The sequence below is a fragment of the Oryzias latipes genome, chromosome 24 (genome assembly GCF_053564925.1).
Source record: "Oryzias latipes strain Hd-rR chromosome 24, Olatipes_Hd-rR_3.1".
NCBI lineage: Eukaryota > Metazoa > Chordata > Actinopteri > Beloniformes > Adrianichthyidae > Oryzias > Oryzias latipes.
Genome location: NC_136260.1, coordinates 7708550 through 7730370, shown reverse-complemented (window position 1 = coordinate 7730370; position 21821 = coordinate 7708550). Strand labels below are relative to the sequence as shown.

Below are 21821 nucleotides of genomic sequence, written 5' to 3'. Positions count from 1 at the left end.
AACATTTTAATGTGTTATGAGCTTTTTTTAATATAACATACAATTTTTATGCAATCACCCTTTCTGTGCTTTACCTTCATCTGATGTTACAACCGTACGATTTTGTTCAAACAATTGGAAATCTTATCCTAAAAAGGCAAAGTATCATTTACAAATGTTCAATTTTATTGGATTATTAGAAATTTTGGTCACCGTACCTATTAAAAAAAACTACAATTTATAGCAGTATAACATTGTGGCGGCTTTAACAGTTTTCTCACTAATTTTCAGGAAAAACAAATCAAATGTATATGGATCTGATTTATTATAAGGACGTTTTGTGGTAGGAACCCATATACTCGTTGTAGAGAACTCAAAACATATATAAATATATGTGTTTGTTTGTTTTGTTTTAATTTTTTTATATTTAGATAATGATTAAATTAATATTATTATTTCTTTTCCCAAAGCAGTTGGCACAATATGCTACAAACATTGTCACTCAAAATAATACAATTTTTTCTAGTTAAAGCTTAAAAAAATTACATAAAATCACGAACACAGCTGTACCCTAATAAAAAAATAAAATTCCCCAACATCCCATGTCTGTATATCCTTTCCACCCCTAAGTATATGTGTATTAGACACAGAAAAGGTCAACGTAGATTCTCATTTACATACAATTTTATCAAAAAGTGACTGACGGTAAAAATAAATAAACTGTTAAAACAACTTTTTTTTCGTTTCTCGCACTTTCTAGTTAAAATCCTCTTTACATAGCTGGACAGATAGGTACACTGCCCCCTACTGGTCAGAATAAATCATGTTTTTCTACAAGGGGCGAGAAACTTCTCTTCAGTGTCACAAAATATAATGATTTACTGTCTAAAAGTGGTTCAGTCTTACATAATTCATGGGATTATTATTAATGACAATGTAATAATAACTATTAATGACAATGTGGCAAATAAATTTGAAGTCAGCGTATATTTTATGTTCGTCTGTTCTGTTTGAAAGCACCATATGTCTCATTAGTGAAAGGATGTCAAGCAGCACATTCACTGATGGAACTAAATGTAGCTGATTATTGGGAGAGTAGTTGCTTAAAAGAAGCCAAGTAGGAAAGTGCCTTGCAGCACGTGTCAGTTCACGTTGGTGGCTGCCACAGCAGCTGAAGATGCAGGCAGCCCACAGCTGTGACGCTCACAGGGGGGTGTAAAGCCACGAGCTATCAGGGCAACTAGATTTTTGAGTGACAGGCACTTCTTGGGACTCTGCAGCCCTATACGGTCACGTCAACTTTAGGCCTGTGCTGAGCTATCGCCGCACCCCCTTCCCGGCCTTTCTTTTACCCCCCCAACTGCATTGAACATTTCTTCTGGAAGCTTCTGAACAGGAACTTCGAGAAACCTTCCCTGACTTATAAAAAGACAGCAGCATATGGGGGGGTCTGCATAGAGTCACAAGACACTCACTTGAACGCACCAGAGAGAAACTCAGCTTTCTACAGAAGCAGCAGCGACGCGCTTTAAGCTTTGAGACAGAAGACATTAATCTGACGATCATCCTCTACAACCAGAACTAGTTCTAGTCAAGGTAAGACACTGGAAACTGCAGCTTTCTTTTGCCGTGCAGTGGTCACCATGACCTTCTGTTTTCTGGACCAGATCCTTGTAAAATTTGAGGAAACTGTTAGTACCATCAGTGTCCCTGTATAGTCATTAGGAAGCATGCAGCATGGCAGATGACCTTGAGTTTCCAGAGAGCAGAACTGTAGAGACACTGCAGCAGATCCAAAACGTTTTCATCATAGAATAACATAAGAAAAGAAATTCCAAGCAGCAGCATCTGAATTTGAACCTTTTTTTTTCATTTGCTAAAAAAGGCCAGAAAGTTTTACTATCAAAACTTATAACAAGTCATAGAATTGATTTGATTGGTTTCTTTTTTGAAACTAATATGAAGTATTCCAACTTTATAAGGGGTTGGGTGCCTGATCTCCACCCAGTCTTTGACAGTCAGATGGACCATGTGTTCCTCTGTGCCAAGTAGTCTTGGGACCAATAGGATCCTTAGTTAGGGAAAATAATCTGTAGCTGTCTTTAAATTCCTTGCCCTGGATTTTAACGCGATTCAAACACGTGCTGCTCACTACTTATTTTTAGCCCAAAATATTTATTATGGATTATTTATAACTCCAGTGTACCGATCACAAAAACTTCAATAGTTTTTAGAAAATAAATGTAAATACATTTCTTACAAAATACTTTTCAAAAGCAATGCATTGTGGTCTTCATTTGCCAATCTAGTGAGCATCAATGCATGCTAGTTTTTTTGCATAGACTTCTGGGAGATTTTCTAAGAAACTGGATGTTTACATTGTAGATTCTGACACCTCAACAAATCGGCTTATAAAATACAGAAAGAAATAAAGGAATTCTGACTCGACCTACGTTAGAATTAAACAAGGGAAATGCGTACCCTGTTTACAAGATAACGATGAACCAGAATGATTTGGTATTAGTAAAAATCTTGGCTTTTCTTTAGATGCCAGAGAATGCTGCACATGTCATGGAGGAGGAGGTGGAGACCTTTGCCTTCCAGGCTGAGATCGCTCAGCTCATGTCCCTTATCATCAACACTTTCTACTCAAACAAAGAGATCTTCCTTCGAGAGCTCATCTCCAACTCTTCAGATGTAAGTGGAAGTGACATTTAAGCTGCTTGTTTCATGCAGATGCATTGGTTTAAGATGTTTTTGTTTTCTTTCTTGGCAAGGCTTTGGACAAAATCCGATACGAAAGCTTGACAGATCCCAGCAAACTTGACTCCTGCAAAGAGCTGAAGATTGAAGTCAGACCTGATCTGCACGCTCGCACCCTGACCATCAACGACACGGGCATTGGAATGACCAAAGCGGACCTGATCAACAACCTGGGAACCATCGCCAAATCTGGAACCAAAGCATTTATGGAGGCTTTACAGGCCGGAGCTGACATCTCCATGATCGGGCAGTTCGGCGTGGGCTTCTACTCTGCATATTTGGTGGCTGAGAAGGTGACGGTCATTACCAAACACAATGACGACGAGCAGTATATCTGGGAATCTGCAGCCGGAGGCTCCTTCACAGTGAAACCTGACAACGGTTAGCTCAATTTTCCACTTTGATTGATTCTCTGACTCAGTCATTTGATTGATTTATCCATCAGTAAAATTCTTTTTTAATCAAAGTTCTGATGGTTTAATTTGTTTTATAGGAGAGCCCATAGGCAGAGGCACTAAAGTGATCCTCCACCTCAAAGAAGACCAGACTGAATACTGTGAAGAGAAGCGCATCAAAGAAGTTATAAAGAAGCACTCCCAGTTTATTGGCTACCCAATTACACTTTATGTAAGTTTGATCACCGAAATGTACAGAAAAACAGTAAATATAAAAAGAAAACCATAGCATTTTCAGGAAATATCTTTACCATTTTGACATGCATTTTAATTGAAAATTCAACATTTCTTGCTAGCTTTTTATTACCTACAGAGGAGTTAAATCAGAGTACAGCAAACACTCAGAGATCTTCCTTTACATTCCAGGTGGAAAAGACGAGGGAAAAGGAGGTGGATCTTGAGGAAGGAGAGAAGGTGGAGGAAGTAGAAAAGGAGAGTGCTGAGAACAAAGACAAACCTCAGATTGAAGACGTGGGATCAGACGAAGATGAAGACACAAAGGATGGAAAAAACAAGAGGAAGAAGAAGGTCAAGGAAAAGTACATTGATGCTCAAGAGCTAAACAAGACCAAGCCCATCTGGACCCGTAACCCAGACGACATCACCAACGAGGAATACGGGGAGTTCTACAAGAGTCTCACCAACGACTGGGAAGACCACCTGGCAGTGAAGGTATATTTAGCTATGAAAAGGCCTAAACTAACTGTTTATTATTGCTGATACTTATTGCTCTATCTGGCTAACACTAACATGTATTTGTTGAACCTGCAGCACTTCTCAGTGGAAGGTCAGCTGGAGTTTAGAGCCCTCCTCTTTGTACCGAGAAGAGCTGCCTTTGACCTCTTCGAAAACAAGAAAAAAAGAAACAACATCAAGCTATACGTGCGCAGAGTATTTATCATGGACAACTGTGATGAGCTCATCCCAGAGTATCTCAGTAAGCAACACATGATAGTCACATATAGTCCTAATTTATAATCTTAACTATCTGTCATATTGCAGTGTAAAAAATAAGTTTAAAGTTGAACAAGGTTTCTTTTGTCCATTCAGATTTCATTAAAGGTGTGGTGGACTCTGAAGATCTGCCCCTGAACATCTCCAGAGAGATGCTGCAGCAGAGCAAAATCCTGAAGGTCATCCGCAAGAACCTGGTTAAGAAATGTCTGGAGCTCTTCACAGAGCTGTCTGAGGACAAGGACAACTACAAGAAGTTATATGAACAGTTCTCCAAGAACATCAAGGTAGCTTTGATGTGACGCCACAAACCTTTCTGAAAGGTGTATTCCAGTTCATTTCCACTAACATACTATGTCCCCCTTTAGCTTGGAATTCACGAAGACTCTCAGAACAGGAAGAAGCTGTCTGAGCTGCTAAGATACTACACCTCAGCCTCTGGAGATGAGATGGTTTCCCTCAAAGACTATGTCTCTCGCATGAAGGACAACCAGAAACACATCTACTATATCACTGGTGAGGCCTTGCTCCACCTGCATCTGAGCTGATTCTTCACCTGAGTGTTAGCAGATGGTTGACGTCATGTTTTGCGGTTTAGGCGAGACCAAGGACCAGGTGGCCAACTCTGCTTTTGTGGAACGCCTTCGCAAAGCCGGTCTTGAGGTCATCTACATGATCGAGCCCATCGACGAGTACTGTGTCCAGCAGCTGAAGGAGTATGATGGAAAGAATCTGGTTTCAGTCACCAAGGAAGGTCTGGAGCTGCCTGAGGATGATGAGGAGAAGAAGAAGCAGGAGGAACTCAAAACTAAGTTTGAGAACCTTTGCAAGATCATGAAAGATATACTGGACAAAAAGATTGAAAAGGTATGCTCTTGGAAAATGGGTTTACCTCATAAATTTTGATCAATCACCAGAATTTCATCATTAAAAACTTTGTTTCTCCTTCCACAGGTCACAGTTTCCAACCGCCTGGTCTCCTCCCCATGCTGCATCGTCACCAGCACCTATGGCTGGACGGCTAACATGGAGAGGATCATGAAATCCCAGGCCCTAAGGGACAACTCCACCATGGGATACATGACAGCCAAGAAGCATCTGGAGATCAACCCACTCCATCCAATCGTCGAGACACTACGGGAGAAGGCTGAAGTGGACAAGAATGATAAAGCAGTGAAGGATCTGGTTATCCTGCTGTTTGAGACCGCCCTGCTGTCTTCAGGATTCACCCTGGAGGACCCTCAAACACATGCTAACCGCATCTACAGGATGATCAAACTGGGTCTTGGTATGTTTTACTTCCTATATACCTGCAAACACAATTACAATTCCCACAGTTCAGATTGGTTGGTTGCTAAAGAATGCTGTCTGGTTTTTGTAGGAATTGATGATGACGACTCTGCAGTTGAAGACATCATTCAGCCGACTGATGAAGATATGCCAGTATTGGAGGGAGATGATGACACATCAAGAATGGAAGAAGTTGACTAAATGTTTTTTTCAGGCCTTTCAAAGGTTTTTTATTTTATTTTTGTAACATGTGTTGTATTGCCTGGACAAAACAAATACAGACATTAATTGACTTTTGCCAAAATGGAAACACTGTATATAGAAACATTTAAAAACTCAATTCGCTATATAAAAAGTTTCTCAGCTTTCACTTGTGTTTCTTTTGTAACTTTTACATTTTGTATGTAAAACTTTAAAATTTTTAATAAAATATAATGGTTAGAGCCTTTTGTCTTTTTTAACCTAATGCATGCTAAACTTTAAAATATTCAAAGCCAAAAATGTCAAATACCAATTCTGCAAATGTGAAGCACATTTTAATTAAGAAAGTTCGTAACTTGAAAAGGTTTTTCTTTCTAGTTCTGGAATTTTCAATGCACACAGCGTGGTTCTTTCTAGATCCCACTCCTACACGTGTTCCTCGCTTGGTATAGTCTCTCCACATTCTCCACCTACCAACACCAAATATGGTGAAATGGGCGGGGACCGGGCGTTGACAGACGTGTAGCTCAGCCTATCAGCGAGCACCACCAAGCCGCAGCCGGGAGGATTCCAGACGCTTCTGGAAGCCCCCGTCAGGGTTTTTTCTCGAAGCCTCTGAAAGAGTACAAATAGCGGAGAGACGAACGGCGGGACAGATTTTGAAGCAGTGGAGCGACGAAAGCGAGAAACAGCGATCAATAGCGGAGCATTCCACTCCCACGGAGGACCAAGGTAAATGATGCACTCACAATGAGCTGCAGGACTCGTCGTGATTAGAGACTAAAATAAGGTTCTTAAATCTGTTAACTTTGCACACTTCGTTGATTATTAGGGTGAATTACTTTTTAAGCATTTAGCCACAAACTATTTACTCAAATGTTTAATTTTTCTCTAAGGGTTAATAAAGGAACCACTTTTTTTGTCCAGTCGAGTGGTAATGATGAGATGCTGCTGCCCTGCATGTGTCAGCAGTATAACATTATGCGCTTACGGGTTATTTAATTGTTGTTGTTATAGTTTTAAGCCGTTGTTTTAGCCGGGCGAGCTGGTCCCGGTATTTTATTTTATTTTTTTGTGCGGACATCTCATTCATACGAACTCTGAAAACGGTTGATGAGAGCAGCGACTTTCTGCTCCTCGTGAAGCTGCGCGTGCTCTGCTCTCCTCCTGGTACCTTCTAGAAACTCGCCTTACGCTGGGTAACCAGCAGAGGGCGACACTGCTGCGCAAATGGAAGAGATGGAGAAAAAGGCCATTGGAGACTTGTTCAAAAGATTTTTCAAATTTAATTAAATATTTAAAATGTAAACAATTTTTTTTATATTTTTGAGATTTTTAGTTTCGGACTTGGTGAACTGAAAACCAATTTTAAAGGAGGATTATAAAAGGGGATTGTATATCTGAATTTTAAGGATTAGAATTATTATTTTTTTTTTCAAAATAATAGACTCTACTTTACCAGATTACTCATTTTTTGTGTCCCTCATTCTATTAAACCCACTATCTTGACTATAAAGCTGTTTGTGTTTGGAACAATAACTAAAGGTTAATTTTTAGTTAACTTAAGCTAAAGGATATATTTTCTTGTTACTCAGATGCCTGAGATGCATGACCAACCAATGGAGGAGGAGACTGAGACCTTCGCATTCCAGGCTGAGATCGCTCAGCTTATGTCCTTGATCATCAACACCTTCTATTCCAACAAGGAGATCTTCCTCAGAGAGCTTATCTCTAACTCCTCAGATGTAAGTTTACACAAGCCTAAGATTTTTTTCTATATTTCATCTGCACTGAATCTAATGCTAATTTATTAAATTCACTGATTATTCTTGGACAGTTTCTTCTTAGGCAGTGCTCATTGGGCTTTGTCTCTTTTTGATTGAATTTTTTTTTTTTTTTTTATCTGCTTTTTATTTTTATGAATTTAAATTCCATTTAAATCCCATAGAATTGCATTTTGGCTGCAGTTGTACTAAATGAAAAGTGAGCAGGTCGTCTAAAAGGAAGTTCATGGATCCGTTGTTCCGACAGGCTTTGGACAAAATCCGTTACGAGAGCCTGACTGACCCCGCCAAGCTCGACTCGGGAAAGGAACTCAAAATCGAAATCACGCCAAACAAACAGGAGCGGACGCTGACCTTGATGGACACGGGAATCGGAATGACCAAAGCGGACCTGATCAACAACCTGGGAACCATCGCCAAATCTGGAACTAAAGCATTTATGGAGGCTTTACAAGCCGGAGCCGACATCTCCATGATCGGGCAGTTCGGCGTGGGCTTCTACTCTGCATATTTGGTGGCTGAGAAGGTGACGGTCATCACCAAACACAACGACGACGAGCAGTACGCTTGGGAATCCTCTGCTGGAGGCTCCTTCACAGTGAAACTGGACAATTGTAAGTAATGTGAGGCTTTTGAATGTCAGCTTCTGGTGTTTGTGGTTCTCGTGTGCTGACTGACTCTTGGTTTCAATGTCTAGCTGAGCCTTTGGGCCGAGGAACCAAAGTGATCCTCCACCTGAAAGAAGATCAGTCAGAATACCTGGAGGAGAGGAGGATCAAGGAGATTGTGAAGAAACACTCTCAGTTTATCGGCTACCCCATCACACTCTTTGTACGTATCAGAACCCTGTATTTTACTTCGAGGGGATGTATTCTGATCCGAGTGAGCTGAAACTGTTCCTTCTGTGGTTGCAGGTGGAGAAGGAGCGGGACAAGGAGGTGAGTGACGACGAGGCTGAGGAAGAGGAGAAGGAGAAAGACAAGGAGAAGAACGAGGAAGAGAAGGATGAGGACAAACCTGAGATTGAGGATGTGGGGTCAGATGAAGAGGATGACCATGACAAGTCCTCAGACAAAAAGAAAAAAAAGAAGAAGATCAAGGAGAAGTACATCGACCAGGAGGAGCTGAACAAAACGAAACCACTGTGGACCCGCAACCCAGACGACATCACCAACGAGGAGTACGGGGAGTTCTACAAGAGTCTCACCAACGACTGGGAGGATCACCTGGCTGTCAAGGTTGGTGATTCAGATGGAAGTTGAGGGGAAATCTGGTCTCAAGGGAAACATTTTCTGAACCCCCCCTTTCCTTCCTCTGTAGCATTTTTCAGTGGAAGGGCAGCTGGAGTTCCGTGCCCTCCTCTTCGTGCCCCGCCGTGCCCCCTTTGACCTGTTTGAGAACAAAAAGAAGAAGAACAACATCAAGCTTTACGTGCGTAGAGTCTTCATCATGGACAACTGTGATGAGCTCATCCCTGAGTATCTCAGTAAGTGTCCGGACCTGCTGGATTCTATTCTAATCTGAGGTGAGCGGGGAGCAAAATGACTAAACTGAATTCTACTTTTCATTTGTCAGATTTCATCAGGGGTGTGGTGGACTCTGAAGATCTGCCCCTGAACATCTCCAGAGAGATGCTGCAGCAGAGCAAAATCCTGAAGGTCATCCGTAAGAACCTGGTTAAGAAATGTCTGGAGCTCTTCACAGAGCTGTCTGAGGACAAGGACAACTACAAGAAGTTATATGAACAGTTCTCCAAGAACATCAAGGTAGCTTTGTGACGCCACAAACCTTTCTGAAAGGTGTATTCCAGTTCATTTCCACTAACATACTATGTCCCCCTTTAGCTTGGAATTCACGAAGACTCTCAGAACAGGAAGAAGCTGTCTGAGCTGCTAAGATACTACACCTCAGCCTCTGGAGATGAGATGGTTTCCCTCAAAGACTATGTCACCCGCATGAAGGACAACCAGAAACACATCTACTATATCACTGGTGAGGCCTTGCTCCACCTGCATCTGAGCTGATTCTTCACCTGAGTGTTAGCAGATGATTGACGTCATGTTTTGCGGTTCAGGCGAGACCAAGGACCAGGTGGCCAACTCTGCTTTTGTGGAACGCCTTCGCAAAGCCGGTCTTGAGGTCATCTACATGATCGAGCCCATCGACGAGTACTGTGTCCAGCAGCTGAAGGACTTTGATGGCAAGAACCTGGTTTCAGTCACCAAGGAAGGTCTGGAGCTGCCTGAGGATGAGGAGGAGAAGAAGAAGCAAGAAGAAAAGAAAGCTCAGTTTGAGAACCTTTGCAAGATCATGAAGGACATCCTGGAAAAGAAGGTTGAGAAGGTAAGCAGAAGAACGCTTCTTTGGATGGCGGGGGGGTCTCCTGGTAGGATGCAGTCCTAATGCTTTAGTCCTTCCACAGGTCACAGTGTCCAACCGCCTGGTCTCCTCCCCATGCTGCATCGTCACCAGCACCTACGGCTGGACGGCTAACATGGAGAGGATCATGAAGGCCCAGGCGCTGCGCGACAACTCGACTATGGGATACATGGCTGCTAAGAAGCACCTGGAGATCAACCCCGACCATCCCATCATGGAGACTCTAAGGCAGAAGGCTGAGGCCGACAAGAATGACAAATCGGTGAAGGATCTGGTTATCCTGCTGTTTGAGACCGCCCTGCTGTCTTCAGGATTCACCCTGGAGGACCCTCAAACACATGCTAACCGCATCTACAGGATGATCAAACTGGGTCTTGGTAAGGAGTCCATCAAAAAGTTCAATATTTGAGTTTGTGTTTTATATCCTGATAGATTTTTAACTAATATTTTTCATTTTTACTGCAGGCATTGATGAGGACGACACACCGGTAGAAGAAACCACTTCTGCTCCCACTGAGGACATGCCGCCTCTGGAAGGCGACGACGACGCGTCCAGAATGGAGGAGGTGGACTGATCGGTCGGCTGCAGTGTTGAGATAGTTCCATGTACAGTTCAAATGTTAAAACGAGTTGTCATCATTTCTTTCCTTATTCCTCACGTGTTTGCATTTGCTCATTCAGAGCTGTTCTGAAACTCTTTATTCTTCAGATGTAACAATGTAATTGTTTTTGTATTTATTGACATTCTAATGTTGCTCTAATTTGTAAATATTACTGGAGGTTGGAATACCAGAGCACAGAAATAAAACTCTAAAGCAAAAACGTTTTGTTCTGGGGTTCTTTTCAAATACAAGAGATTTTTGGAAGGGAGACGTATTGATGCTTTTATTGTGAAGGGGAAATTGGGAAAGGAAGTAATTGGAAGGTTGAATGAATGCTGCCAATAATTAGATAAAGATCTAACAAAAATAAGAAACTTGAAGTGACTGGTTATCAGTTTTCTAAGTTATGAGACTTCAAACAAACCTATTTTTATTGGATCTTTAATTGTAATTACAATTGCATGACATGCAAACACTGGAAGTGTTAAGAGAAACACTTGAAATGCTGCAAAAGTCCAAAGTCCTCACAACATAAATAGTACAATATTGCCATCTAATTATCACTAATTTTGTTTGTCCTAACCTTTTGATATAAGGGTAACAGCAAATCTATAAACAGAGCTATCAGGTTTTTTTTAAGAAAACAAGGACCGAATCATGTTTTAGGCGTTTCCTGCTGGTCTTCCAGAAATCCTGCCTGATCTTCACCTGGAACAGGTGGATCAGCTCCAATAAGAAGCTTCAATGGTTGCAAAACATGTAGGACACTGGCCCTCAAGGCCTGGATTTGGGCACCCCTGAAACTTTTTTTTAACAATTGTTTTTATTTCGTTTACAAATGTATCCAACATCGACGTACAAGAAATGAAAAAAAGAGAGAAAAAACTAGGTTATCTTTACACTTGTGTGCATAGCAATAGCCTAATGCTTCCAAAAGGGGGCGCTTCCTCGATTTTAGCAACGATTCAGAGTCAGCTGACCGACCACAGCCAATCAGAGCGCAAGGAAAGCCCCAACCCGCCGTGCAGTGTGGGGTCCGGCTTACAGAGGATCCACGCAGGAGTCAGGGTGGTTGCTGACCTACCATGCCGAACAAACCGAAGAAAGATAAGGTAGGGTAGCCAACTATTAGCCAGTTTATATCGGTTGTGAATAAAATTTGTATGAGTTACAAAAAACTGTTTTCATCGACAAACTGGGCCACGTTATTTATCCAGCAGCCAGCACTTAGGCTAGCAGAAGAGCAATCATCATATATTTGCGGGTGTTAAGTTATGAGCCTCTGCTTTCGCCCTTCTTCAAATCTGGCCCAAATGAAAAAAGGCAGTAAAATGCCCGCGCTTTCCATATTGTTGTTTATTCGTTTGGGTCTAATTTGTTGGCGTCTTATCTAAGGCGAGGAGGATGAGAAACCAGCTTTAATTCATGCAGCAGTAAAAATACATGCTCGTTAATCCGCTGTTCCCCTTCAGTGATGAAAATAGATCAGATAGAGAAGTAAAAGGGCCGTTTACCGTTAATATACATACCGGAAACCGAGCCGGTGACGTCTCCAGAAACGTTTCAAATGTGGGACGTGTGTGTATGTGTGTATGTGCGCGCGCGCGTGAATCCACTTAAATTTGGGGGGTGGGGTCCATCATTCTCCACTACTAGCATCTTTTTTTTTTATTTGGGTTGCGACAAGAGCGCTTCAATTTACGGCAGTTTTTATTTATTTATTTAGGTTTGTTTATTTATTATAGTTCAGTTTTACTAAACACAATTGAAAATCCCATCTTTGAATGAATTCCTTATGAAGCAGAGCGTTATTTTAAAATAGAGCAAACCTTTTGTCCTTGTCCTGCAAGAATAACTGTGAAATTGTGAATAATTAAGATCAAGGGGCACGCTTTGTCAGTTTACACAAAAACATTAATATTTATGTCAAAAAGATTTAACAGACTTTAATTAACAGTTTTGGTTTGAAAATGTCAACAAAAACAAACAAATGTTGTCCCGCTTCTACTTAAAGACTGATGAAAACTGTGTTTTTTGGTGTTTGAAGATGTATTTTTGGTGTTTGTTTTGATAATGGAGGTCATATACCAAAAAAAAGAAGAAGCTTAAATTGCATTTCTGAGTATTTTCTTTATTTCTAGAACCTTATTGTCACTGACACACTACTTACTATCTGTAGATGATGAGGACCAAACACCCTCATCTCTTTTAGAAAACTGACTGCTGGTTGACCTTCTGACATCTTTTTGTCCAGTTTTTCTTCAGCATTCTCATAGTGCTGAGTATTTCAGTAAAAGACAAGTCAAGCTCCTCAAAGAGCCCTAAGTTCTGCTAAGTTCATCTGCAGATCCTCCAGTTAGTCAAGGACGGATTTGTAAAGACACTTGACAACAAACATGCTCGAATAGAAAAGTTTCAGGAAAACTGACAGCGCAGATCCATCCATATGTATTTTTTCACAGCGGTTCTAAAGGTTCTTCAGCATATGTCCTCTCTGTGTCATGTTCCTTCGTTTATCATTAAGTGAAATCCACAAAGTAGAACTATAGATGTTTAAGGCAGTAAACCCCCTCACTACACACTTTCAGACTTTTCTCTCTTGTTTAAACTCTCCAAGTTCAAACCTAGACTGGCGTTTATGTTTGAGCCTCAACATGATTTACTGTTGCTGTGATTAAACAAAGTTGTTGCGTCGAGAAAAATTCCTTGGAATTAGTGCGATCCCAAAATCTTAAAGGGGCTGACCCAGAAATCCGACACATTTATCTTTAATTGAGAACTTCAAAAATCATATAACTTTCAACCCAACTTTATTTATTTGAGCTTTTATAGCATAAGTAGAATAAAACAAAGTTGTACACATTTATAAAAGAACCCAGATTATTAAAAAAACTAAATTTTCTGTTTAGAAAATGTAATTCTGTTGCATTGTTAAAGAAAGCTGTCCATAGAATTTCAACTGTTTTACATTTGACTTAGTGGATTTTTTTTGTTATGTAATGAGACTCAATAACTTTCACCCTTTCATTGTTCTCAACAATAACTTCTGTTTTGTCAAGTTTACTTGTAAATGTGCATTTCATCCAGGTCTTTACTTGTTCTTAGCAAATACCGAGTAAATTGTATTATTGAGAAATCGAGTGTCATCTTCCTAACTATGAAATGTTGCTAAAGTCAAAAGACATGAGAAATGGCAGATGTCTGAATGCCCGTACACACCGGGACGAATATTCGCCAGGCGTTATTCGCCAGCGTTTTTCGCCACGTTTTTTGTGTTCACACCCAGGCGATTTTCGCTGACGATGAGTGGAGTGAACATGCAATTTCATTCCCTGACATTAGATGGCGCTTAATGTAAAACAGAAATACTCCTGTACACAAGGTGGCGCTGCGCAACTTTACGCTTCTTAAAGTCGCTTTTCACTCAGAAGAAGAGAGCAAGTATTTACACGCTTGTCAGAATCAAACAAAGAAAACATGAATATTTCAAGCACCAGTAGCTCCAACTGGTGCTTGGTTCGGGGATATTTTAGAATGTCCGTCATTATTGCTTCGCGGCTGTGTAGACCCTACTTGGCGTCTATCTTCTTCGCTGGTATGTGTGCTCAGCAAGGCAGTTTTGTGTTTGAGCGCCCCCAAGTTGTGTTTTACTGTAACTTCAGAAGCTCCAGACACGTGAGCAAAAGCGCCATTCTCATTGGTCGAGTAGATTTCGACGCGACGCGAACCCGAGGCGTTTTTTTTTTTGACGCTTTAACGCGTGGCGTTTTTTCGCGTCGGTGTGCACACTCTCATTGGTGCCCTTTGTTTAGTCACGAGGCGTTAAACGTCGGCGAAAATCGCCGGCGAAATTCGTCCCGGTGTGGACAGGCCTTAAGGGTTGATCCCTGAGGAACTCCGCGTGTATGGAAGCGATTATGTAGGATAATTAAAAATAAAGTCAAAACCAGAAATGACTCAAAATTAAAATGAAAAAGCAATTCGACAAAATGCTTTTTCATTTTCTTTTTCAGCACTGCTTATTCTGTCACTTAATTAAAATGATAATGAAAATAGTATTTGACATTTAATTTTCAAAAAGTTCTCTGGTAGATTTTTTTTTTAACTTGTCCTGTCCAACAGCTGGGCAGGCAGATGAGAACTGAGGGCCTCTCGTAAATTTGTAGCAAAATTCATTTAGAAATGTCTAATTTGACAATTCAAATGGATTAACAGAAATGCAAATGAGTCAAAATTAAAATGAAAAATAAATACTTCAAAATGCTTTTTCATTTCTGCTTAAAACGCTTTTTCTGTGTCATAATTAAAACAAAAATTCAAAGAGAGGATGGAATTTTCTTTTTCACATCCACCCTGGGAATAGTGTTGCATAATTCAATTCAATTTAGCATTTCCAGAGGGGAGGCGGGGCGATGACGTCACTGCTACGAACCGCGGTGCGTCCGAAGAAACCGCAGAAGGCGGACATGCTGCTACGTCGTCCTGAGAATCTGTGTAAAATCATCAGAAGTTCACAACCATCACCAAGCCGTCTTCTCTGCCGCTAACACAAAGTGTCTGTGCCTCTTAGCAGCCGGACACACGGAGAAAGCAGTGATGTCATCGCCCCGCCTCCCCTCTGGAAATGATAAATTGAAATGATTATTGCGACAATGTTTAGAGGGTGGATGTTAAAATGAAAATGCAATCCCCTCTTTGCATTTTCATTTTAATTATGATACAGAATAAGCAGCTTTTAAGTATAAAATGAAAAACCATTTTGGTGGATTGCTTTTTCATTTTAATTTTGAGTCATTTGATGCAGCTACATTTTGAAAATGAAAAAGCATTTCTGGTTTTGACTTTTATTTTTAATTATGCTACAGAATCGCTTCCATATGCGATTTTCAGTTTAATGACATTAACAGGGTTTCTTTTTCAGGAGTCTTTTAAGTCTGGCAGAGGAGGAAAAGGGGGAGGACAGGAGAATTCAGATCATGAGGTGAGTACACCAGAAACCAAAAAAAAACCCATCACAGCCTAAACACTCAAATGACTCCATATAAACAGACATGTTAACTGATCAGCGAACCAGTAAACCAAATAAATATCAATTAGAAAATTGCTACTAGGAACAAAAATAATCTGGTTTTAAAAACTGCTCAAATTTATAGTAATATAAACTAAAGCAAAAATGTATCTAAAATCAATAAAATGATGAATCCTTATAGCTGAAACTAAATAAAAGCTTTTTTTTAATAGAAAAGTATTTTTTTTCATTAGGATCATTTGACCTTTTATGTAACTTTTACCAAGGTTAATCCAGTTATCTTCTTTTGGCTGAAATGATCGTAGATCTGTTTGTAAGGATCTGCAGATAAAGTGTAGAGAATCCCACAAATCTCTGAGTCAGACTGACCCAAATTGTAATATTCTGGCACTTCTGGATTGTGTTGAATCTGCTGTTATCACCTTTGTCCCACATTTCACACAGTTTTAAAAATAGAGTTGGATCTGGTTTAGCACCAACCACAAATCAAAAACCCTTCTTTTAACTGGAAAAACAACAAAATCCAAACTAACTTCTTTCATTACTCAACAAACGTCATGTCCACCCATCGCAAAATCGTCCTGTAATTTGGTATATTTATATTTTTTCAACATGGCGTTTTCAGGAAATCTGTCATCCTAATGACTTTATTCCCGGCTGGTTATCGTTGTCAGCCACTTGAGTGTTTAAAACTGCTTCCGCTGGTTTGTGGTTTTACTTTCACACCTGCATTTGAAAGAAGGTCTGTTCCCATTTGTGTCAAATTCAATCTGATGTCTGGAAAAGTTGGATTTTTTTTGTTGTAGTAGAATAGCCAGAGTCCCCGGAGAGAACCCATACATGCACGGGGAGAACATGCTAACTCCACACAGAAAGTTCTGTTCGGTTTCAGGTTCCCCCAGCCAGGACTTGAACCAGGGGCCGTCATCCTGTAAAGCAAGAGCGCTAACCACTGTTGCTGTGCTGAAATACCCATTGATTCTATATTGTTAAAATTAATCAGGCTTTCCTTTTGGCAGAGCTCAAACAGGAAGAGCGGCAACAGTGCTCCTCCAACCACTCAGCTGCTAAAAGGAAAGCAGCCAGGATCGCAAACGTCTGCCAAGAAGGACAAGAGGCCAAACTCCACTCGTTTCAGCCTGAGCAACAACAGGGAGCTGCAGAAGCTGCCTGCATTTGAAGGTACTCACCTGCAACCTTCCTCTCTAGCATTTTGGAATAAGAGGAACCGGTACTTTCAGTGTGAAACAAAAAGATTCAGCCTGAGTCCTGATTTGATATTTCAGCAGAAATAATGACCAAAACACATTTTAATCTGTTCTAAGTCTGCAGCTTGTCAAATTAAAGACTGTAATAAAAAAAAGCATGTGGTAATTTATGAAGAAGTCATATACAGCGTTTGAAAAAAAAATTATATAGTAATGTTTGAAATTTTGCATACAAAAACTCTTAAAGAGTTTAAAAAAGGAGAAATACTGCATGAAAATGCCTGAAATCAGGTTTGAGAACAGACTAGAATATGAATTATAAGCTCTGGAGTCAGAGCATAGGTGCATGCAGAAAGAATTCTCCATATCAGGCAAAGGCTGTGCAAAGATAACCCTAAAACTTCCTCCTTCCAGACATAGATCTGTGATATTTATCAACTATTGTTTTAAACAATAATTTTATGAAGTACATTAGGAAGTTATCATTTTACAGGAGCTAGCAGGAGAAAATATCTTTCTGCTTTACCCAAAATGCTGTTGAGTAGGTGGTTTTGATTGCTGTCACAACTCCCTTATCACAGCAGTGGGTTTGATGGTATGGTTTATGTGACAGAGTTCAGTGTCTTACGATTTGTCCTGATGCACCTACTGACTTCTGCATCCATTTTTCCAATGAAACACCAATTCAACATTTTAATTCACCATTCCTCTGCCCACTATCAAAGGAGCTATTCCTGTTATGGCATCTAAAGTGGTGTATATGTTGTTTATGAACAAGGAAAAGCCTGCATTAGTTGCAGGTGTGGGGTATGGATTGGCTTTTTCCACAGGCACTGAATTGGGACATTAACTTTTACAGGTGCTCAGTATAGACTGGATGTGCTGCAGATTAGGGTTGTGCCGATGGACGATATCATCGTCCATCGTGATGGGTGACTGACATCCCGATGGAGAGACCACCATCGTGATGCCACGCCCCCGCCACGTTGCGCGTCGACACCATAAGCCGCGGTTACATGTACAAAATATCTTGATGGGATCAATGGTCAGATTAGAATCCAACCGTGTACATGGGCCCAGAAAAATGTTTTCAGATTATAACAAACTTTCACTAAGGTCACACTTTCCGTCGGAATAAATCATTCGCACATGCGCAGTAGGGTTTGAAAAACGGAAGGATATAAACTCCGCCGAGCGGCTTTTTTTTTCCAAACTTTATTGTATGTAACAATTCAATACAAAACATTGTTAAACAGCGCCGAGCGGCTATATACATTGACATGTCAGCTCGGTAAAATACGAGATGATCTTCTAAACGTGCTTTTAATAATGTTACGGTTATTATGAAACACCTGTTCGCTCATCATTTGAATTTTAATCCGTGTGGTCAGTGCTTTTTCTGAACGAAGCCAGGATTAGCAGTATGCTAAGACAGGCTAACAACATTAGCTTTGGGTGGCGCTGCTTGCTGGCTGCACGTAAACATGTAAGAATAACATCAGCCTTTATTTAGTCGGGACACGACTGGAAACACAAATCCGCGTGATTGTTTGAATGTTTTCTAAGGACTGAGCGACATTTCTGCTTGAAGCTCAAACCGCTGTGTGTGTGCTGACGATCCGAGCTGTGCTCAGACACACACTTTCAGACCCGGTTCTGAGTTCGGTTGCTTGTACCCCTAGAGCTGCGGGACGGATCGCAGTCTTAAATCTCCCACACATACCGCTCATGTACACCCCCCCCCCCCCCCCCTTCCCATCAAACACAAAGCTGTAAGTCCGCACTCCCCCGGAAGTGCGGGAGCGGACTACTTCTTTTCTATTTTGTTTGTTACTTTTTTTGTTAAAGTCACTTCCCTCCGTTTATACTGGATCATCGCGGATTAGTCATCAGTTGGGAAATAAAATGAAAAAAGCAAAAAAACGAATAGCAGTTATATAAGAACGAAAAATGTAAAAATAACCCCCCCCCCCCCCCCCCCCCCCCCCCCCCCCCCCCGACGATGTCATCGTCCATCCCGATGGTTGACAGCAAACATCGTCAACGGCCAATTTAAGGGACATCGCCCAACCCTACTGCAGATGCTGAGTATGGACTGCAACAGTGTCAGGTGCTGGGTATGGACTAGAGCTGTGTCAGGTGCTGGGTATGGACTGGAGCTGTGTCCGGTGCTTAGTATGGACTGCAACAGTGACGGGTGCTGGGTATGGACTAGAGCTATGTCCGGTGCTGAGTATGGACTGGAGCTGTGTTAGGTGCTGGGTATAGACTGCAACAGTGTCAGGTGCTGGGTATGGACTGGAGTTGTGTCAGGTGCTGGGTATGGACTGGAGCTGTGTCAGGTGCTGGGTATGGACTGGAGCTGTGTCAGGTGCTGGGTATGGACTGGAGCTGTGTCCGGTGCTAGGTATAGACTGCAACAGTGTCAGGTGCTGGGTATGGACTAGAGCTGTGTCCGGTGCTGGGTATGGACTAGAGCTGTGTCCGGTGCTATGTATGGACTGCAACAGTGTCAGGTGCTGGGTATGAACTGCAACAGTGTCAGGTGCTGGGTATGGACTGGAGCTGTGTCAGGTGCTGGGTATGAACTAGAGCTACCGGTATGTCTGGTGCTGGGTATGGACTGGAGTTGTGTCCTGTGCTGGGTATGGACTACAGCTGTGTCCTGTGCTAGGTACGGCCTGCAGCTGTTGCAAGCATTGGATAGGAACTAGAGTGATGGGTATGGCCTGTCCCAGATGCTGGTTATGACCAGAGGTAGCTCAGGCCATGGGTCTTTAACATTGAATGTCTATGAGAAATGGACTTTTTGACCCCCCCCCCCCCCCCCCCCCCCCCCCCCCCCCCCGGCATTTCAAACATGAAGTACCCCTTGCTCCCAAGACTCCAGAATAATCAGTTCTTGCTCTTCTTTTACCTTTTGTCGACCGAATTGACCTTATTTGGTTGGAGCCAAAAGTAAGCCATTTTCTATGGGGGATGTCACTCTTACTTAGTCCATTTCTTAATACAGTCAATGTTCTTTACAGCAAAATTGTACAGTACTGCTAAAATTACTGATCCTGTCTGTGGGCAAAATCTGATTTAGTCCATTTTAGTCGACCAACAAGTTTTCTCTTCATTGAAAATGTCTCAGGAGTCTGTAATGAGCCAATAAACATGAGACATTGTAAAAACTAAATAGGCTTTTCATTTACATTTGAATAAAATGTCTCATGAGCAACATTTGCCAGACATGAATCATTTTTGGCCAGCCCTGTACATGTAGATACATGTAGATGTAACCAACATGTGGTTGATATAAAAGTAGGAATGCACAGAAGCAGCAGTTGGACATGACGTTGAAACTTGAAAGAATCAGCACGGGGCAGAAAGAGCCCGAAAAGATGTAGAAGGACCAAGTGTCGGTACTGTGGAAACATCAACAAACTTGCCAACAATACACAGGGGTTGCATTCTACAACTGATAAAGGTGGTCAACTTAAGTTTAATAGATTCTCCTGAGGGCAAGAGATACAGTTTGTAGATGAGTTTATAGAAAATATACCCAGATAAGAACTGGTTCAGATGTTTGTCTGTGCATTAAAGGTTTAAAAGAAATAACCAGAGAAAGGGGAGCTTGCTGTATATCGACTGTATTCGTCCCCACACAGGATCGCAGTGCTGTCAAACGCACGAACAGTGTACTCACCGTTTCGTCTGCCACATGTTCCTGATTATCCCGGGCTGCGTCACTGTCATTTTCACACTAAGTCGAGCATGACATAACACAACACACGGAAACAAAGGACATGCATGTCATGGATTTTGTGCTGGATTTAACCCAACGTCTATATTTAGTGGTAATCCACGGATAAATCTTTAAATCTAAAGTTGCCATGTCTCATTGAAGGCTGCAACGGCATGGAAGGAAGACAGACGGCTGCTTCTTTCTTCTAGTGCATATGTTATTGGATGTGTAGCCTGCTAATATTGCTCGTCTCGGGTGTTGGACCTCTGGGTTTTTCACCTGCATCTGTTTCCAGCAGAAAAGGGAGAGTGCACACTAAGGTGTTAGAGCTGCACAGTATGAGGAAATCTCGCCTTGTGAGATATTAGTGATCAGTATTGAGATGACAGTATATCTTGTGATATTCAATTCAATTTTATTTGTATAGCCCCGAAAGGGAAAAACGGTTACGAAAATGAATGCATAGCCCAAATTCACAACAACAGTCGTCTGGATGGGCTTCGTATAGGTAATTGAAAAAGTAAAACTTAAAATCAAAAGGTTCATGAATTCAATAGGAAAATACTAAATTGAACTAACTAAACAGACTAAACTAAACTGGACATTCCTGCCTTTAGACCCTCCTTTGCAGTAAGGAAAAACTCCTTAAATAAAAACGGATTCCGAAAAAAATGAAGAAACCTCAGGGGTGCCCACATGAAGGAGGGATCCTCCCCCAGGACAGACAGGCGATTTACCAGAGCTCATTGACAAGGAGGGGAGAGGGAAAGAGGAACAGTACATGAATCGCACTGCACCAAACAGAGGGAGCAAAATGATGAATAATGATCAAGAATAGAGAAGAGAAGGAGGGTAGAAGTAGATGAGAAAAGAAGACAGAACCCCAGTGCACCATAGTTACCCCAGCTTCAACTTCTAGCAGCCTACTTACAACTAATCGTTATTGTTATTAAATTTAATTTAAACACATTAACATTAAGTTAAATAATCTCTGAATACTAACTAGTCTGATAATAAGCCTGTCCAAAGAGGAATGTTTTCAGTCTAACTTTGAATGTAGAAACTGTGCCGGCCTCTCTTACATGAGCTGGGAGCTTATTCCATAAAACAGGGGCTTGGTGGTTAAATGCTCTACCTCCAACTGTACTTTTACTAATTCTAGAATTCTAGGAACCTCAAGCAGTCCTGCATTTTGGGAGCGAAGTCTTCTATTTGGATGGTAAGGCACTATGCGGTCTTTGATGGAGCCGGACCATATAGCAAAGGACCATATAGCAAAACTAGGGGTGCAACGGATCACAAAACTGACGGATTGTGTCATGGTTTTGGAGTCGTGGTTCGGGTCATTTTTTGGATCAGTAAAAAGAGAAAACAAGGACAAAATAACAAGATGATTTTTTTTTTTTGTGAAAAGCTTCAAAAGATACATATTTAATAAAACATATAA

The 21821-nt window shown here is 41.2% G+C and overlaps 3 protein-coding genes across 4 annotated transcripts in view; all 3 read left to right on the top strand.

Moving 5' to 3' along the window:
• Nucleotides 1–7: 7 nt before the first annotated feature.
• hsp90aa1.1 (heat shock protein 90, alpha (cytosolic), class A member 1, tandem duplicate 1) lies at nt 8–5884 on the top strand. The gene is made up of 11 exons (XM_004083770.4): nt 8–1575; nt 2527–2676; nt 2757–3123; nt 3236–3369; nt 3564–3869; nt 3969–4134; nt 4248–4438; nt 4520–4667; nt 4750–5018; nt 5106–5439; nt 5533–5884. Exons 2-11 carry the CDS (start codon nt 2527–2529, stop codon nt 5640–5642), a joined length of 2175 nt encoding a protein of 724 aa, XP_004083818.1. The 5' UTR covers nt 8–1575; the 3' UTR covers nt 5643–5884.
• A 298-nt stretch (nt 5885–6182) lies between these two features.
• hsp90aa1.2 (heat shock protein 90, alpha (cytosolic), class A member 1, tandem duplicate 2) lies at nt 6183–10627 on the top strand. The gene is made up of 11 exons (XM_004083771.5): nt 6183–6374; nt 7238–7387; nt 7674–8040; nt 8124–8257; nt 8341–8664; nt 8747–8912; nt 9002–9192; nt 9271–9418; nt 9501–9769; nt 9849–10182; nt 10271–10627. The coding sequence occupies exons 2-11, from the start codon at nt 7238–7240 to the stop codon at nt 10378–10380; spliced, it is 2193 nt and encodes a 730-aa protein (XP_004083819.1). The 5' UTR covers nt 6183–6374; the 3' UTR covers nt 10381–10627.
• A 541-nt stretch (nt 10628–11168) lies between these two features.
• The window catches only part of LOC101169753 (serine/threonine-protein phosphatase 2A 56 kDa regulatory subunit gamma isoform), a 30939-nt gene continuing 20286 nt past the window's right edge, over nt 11169–21821 (top strand). For both annotated transcript variants that reach the window (XM_011491962.4, XM_020714456.3), the window contains exons 1-3: nt 11169–11519; nt 15329–15388; nt 16456–16618. In XM_011491962.4, coding sequence (XP_011490264.1) covers nt 11493–11519; nt 15329–15388; nt 16456–16618 — 250 coding nt within the window. In that variant the 5' untranslated portion in view covers nt 11169–11492. The remainder of the gene's footprint in view (nt 11520–15328; nt 15389–16455; nt 16619–21821) is intronic.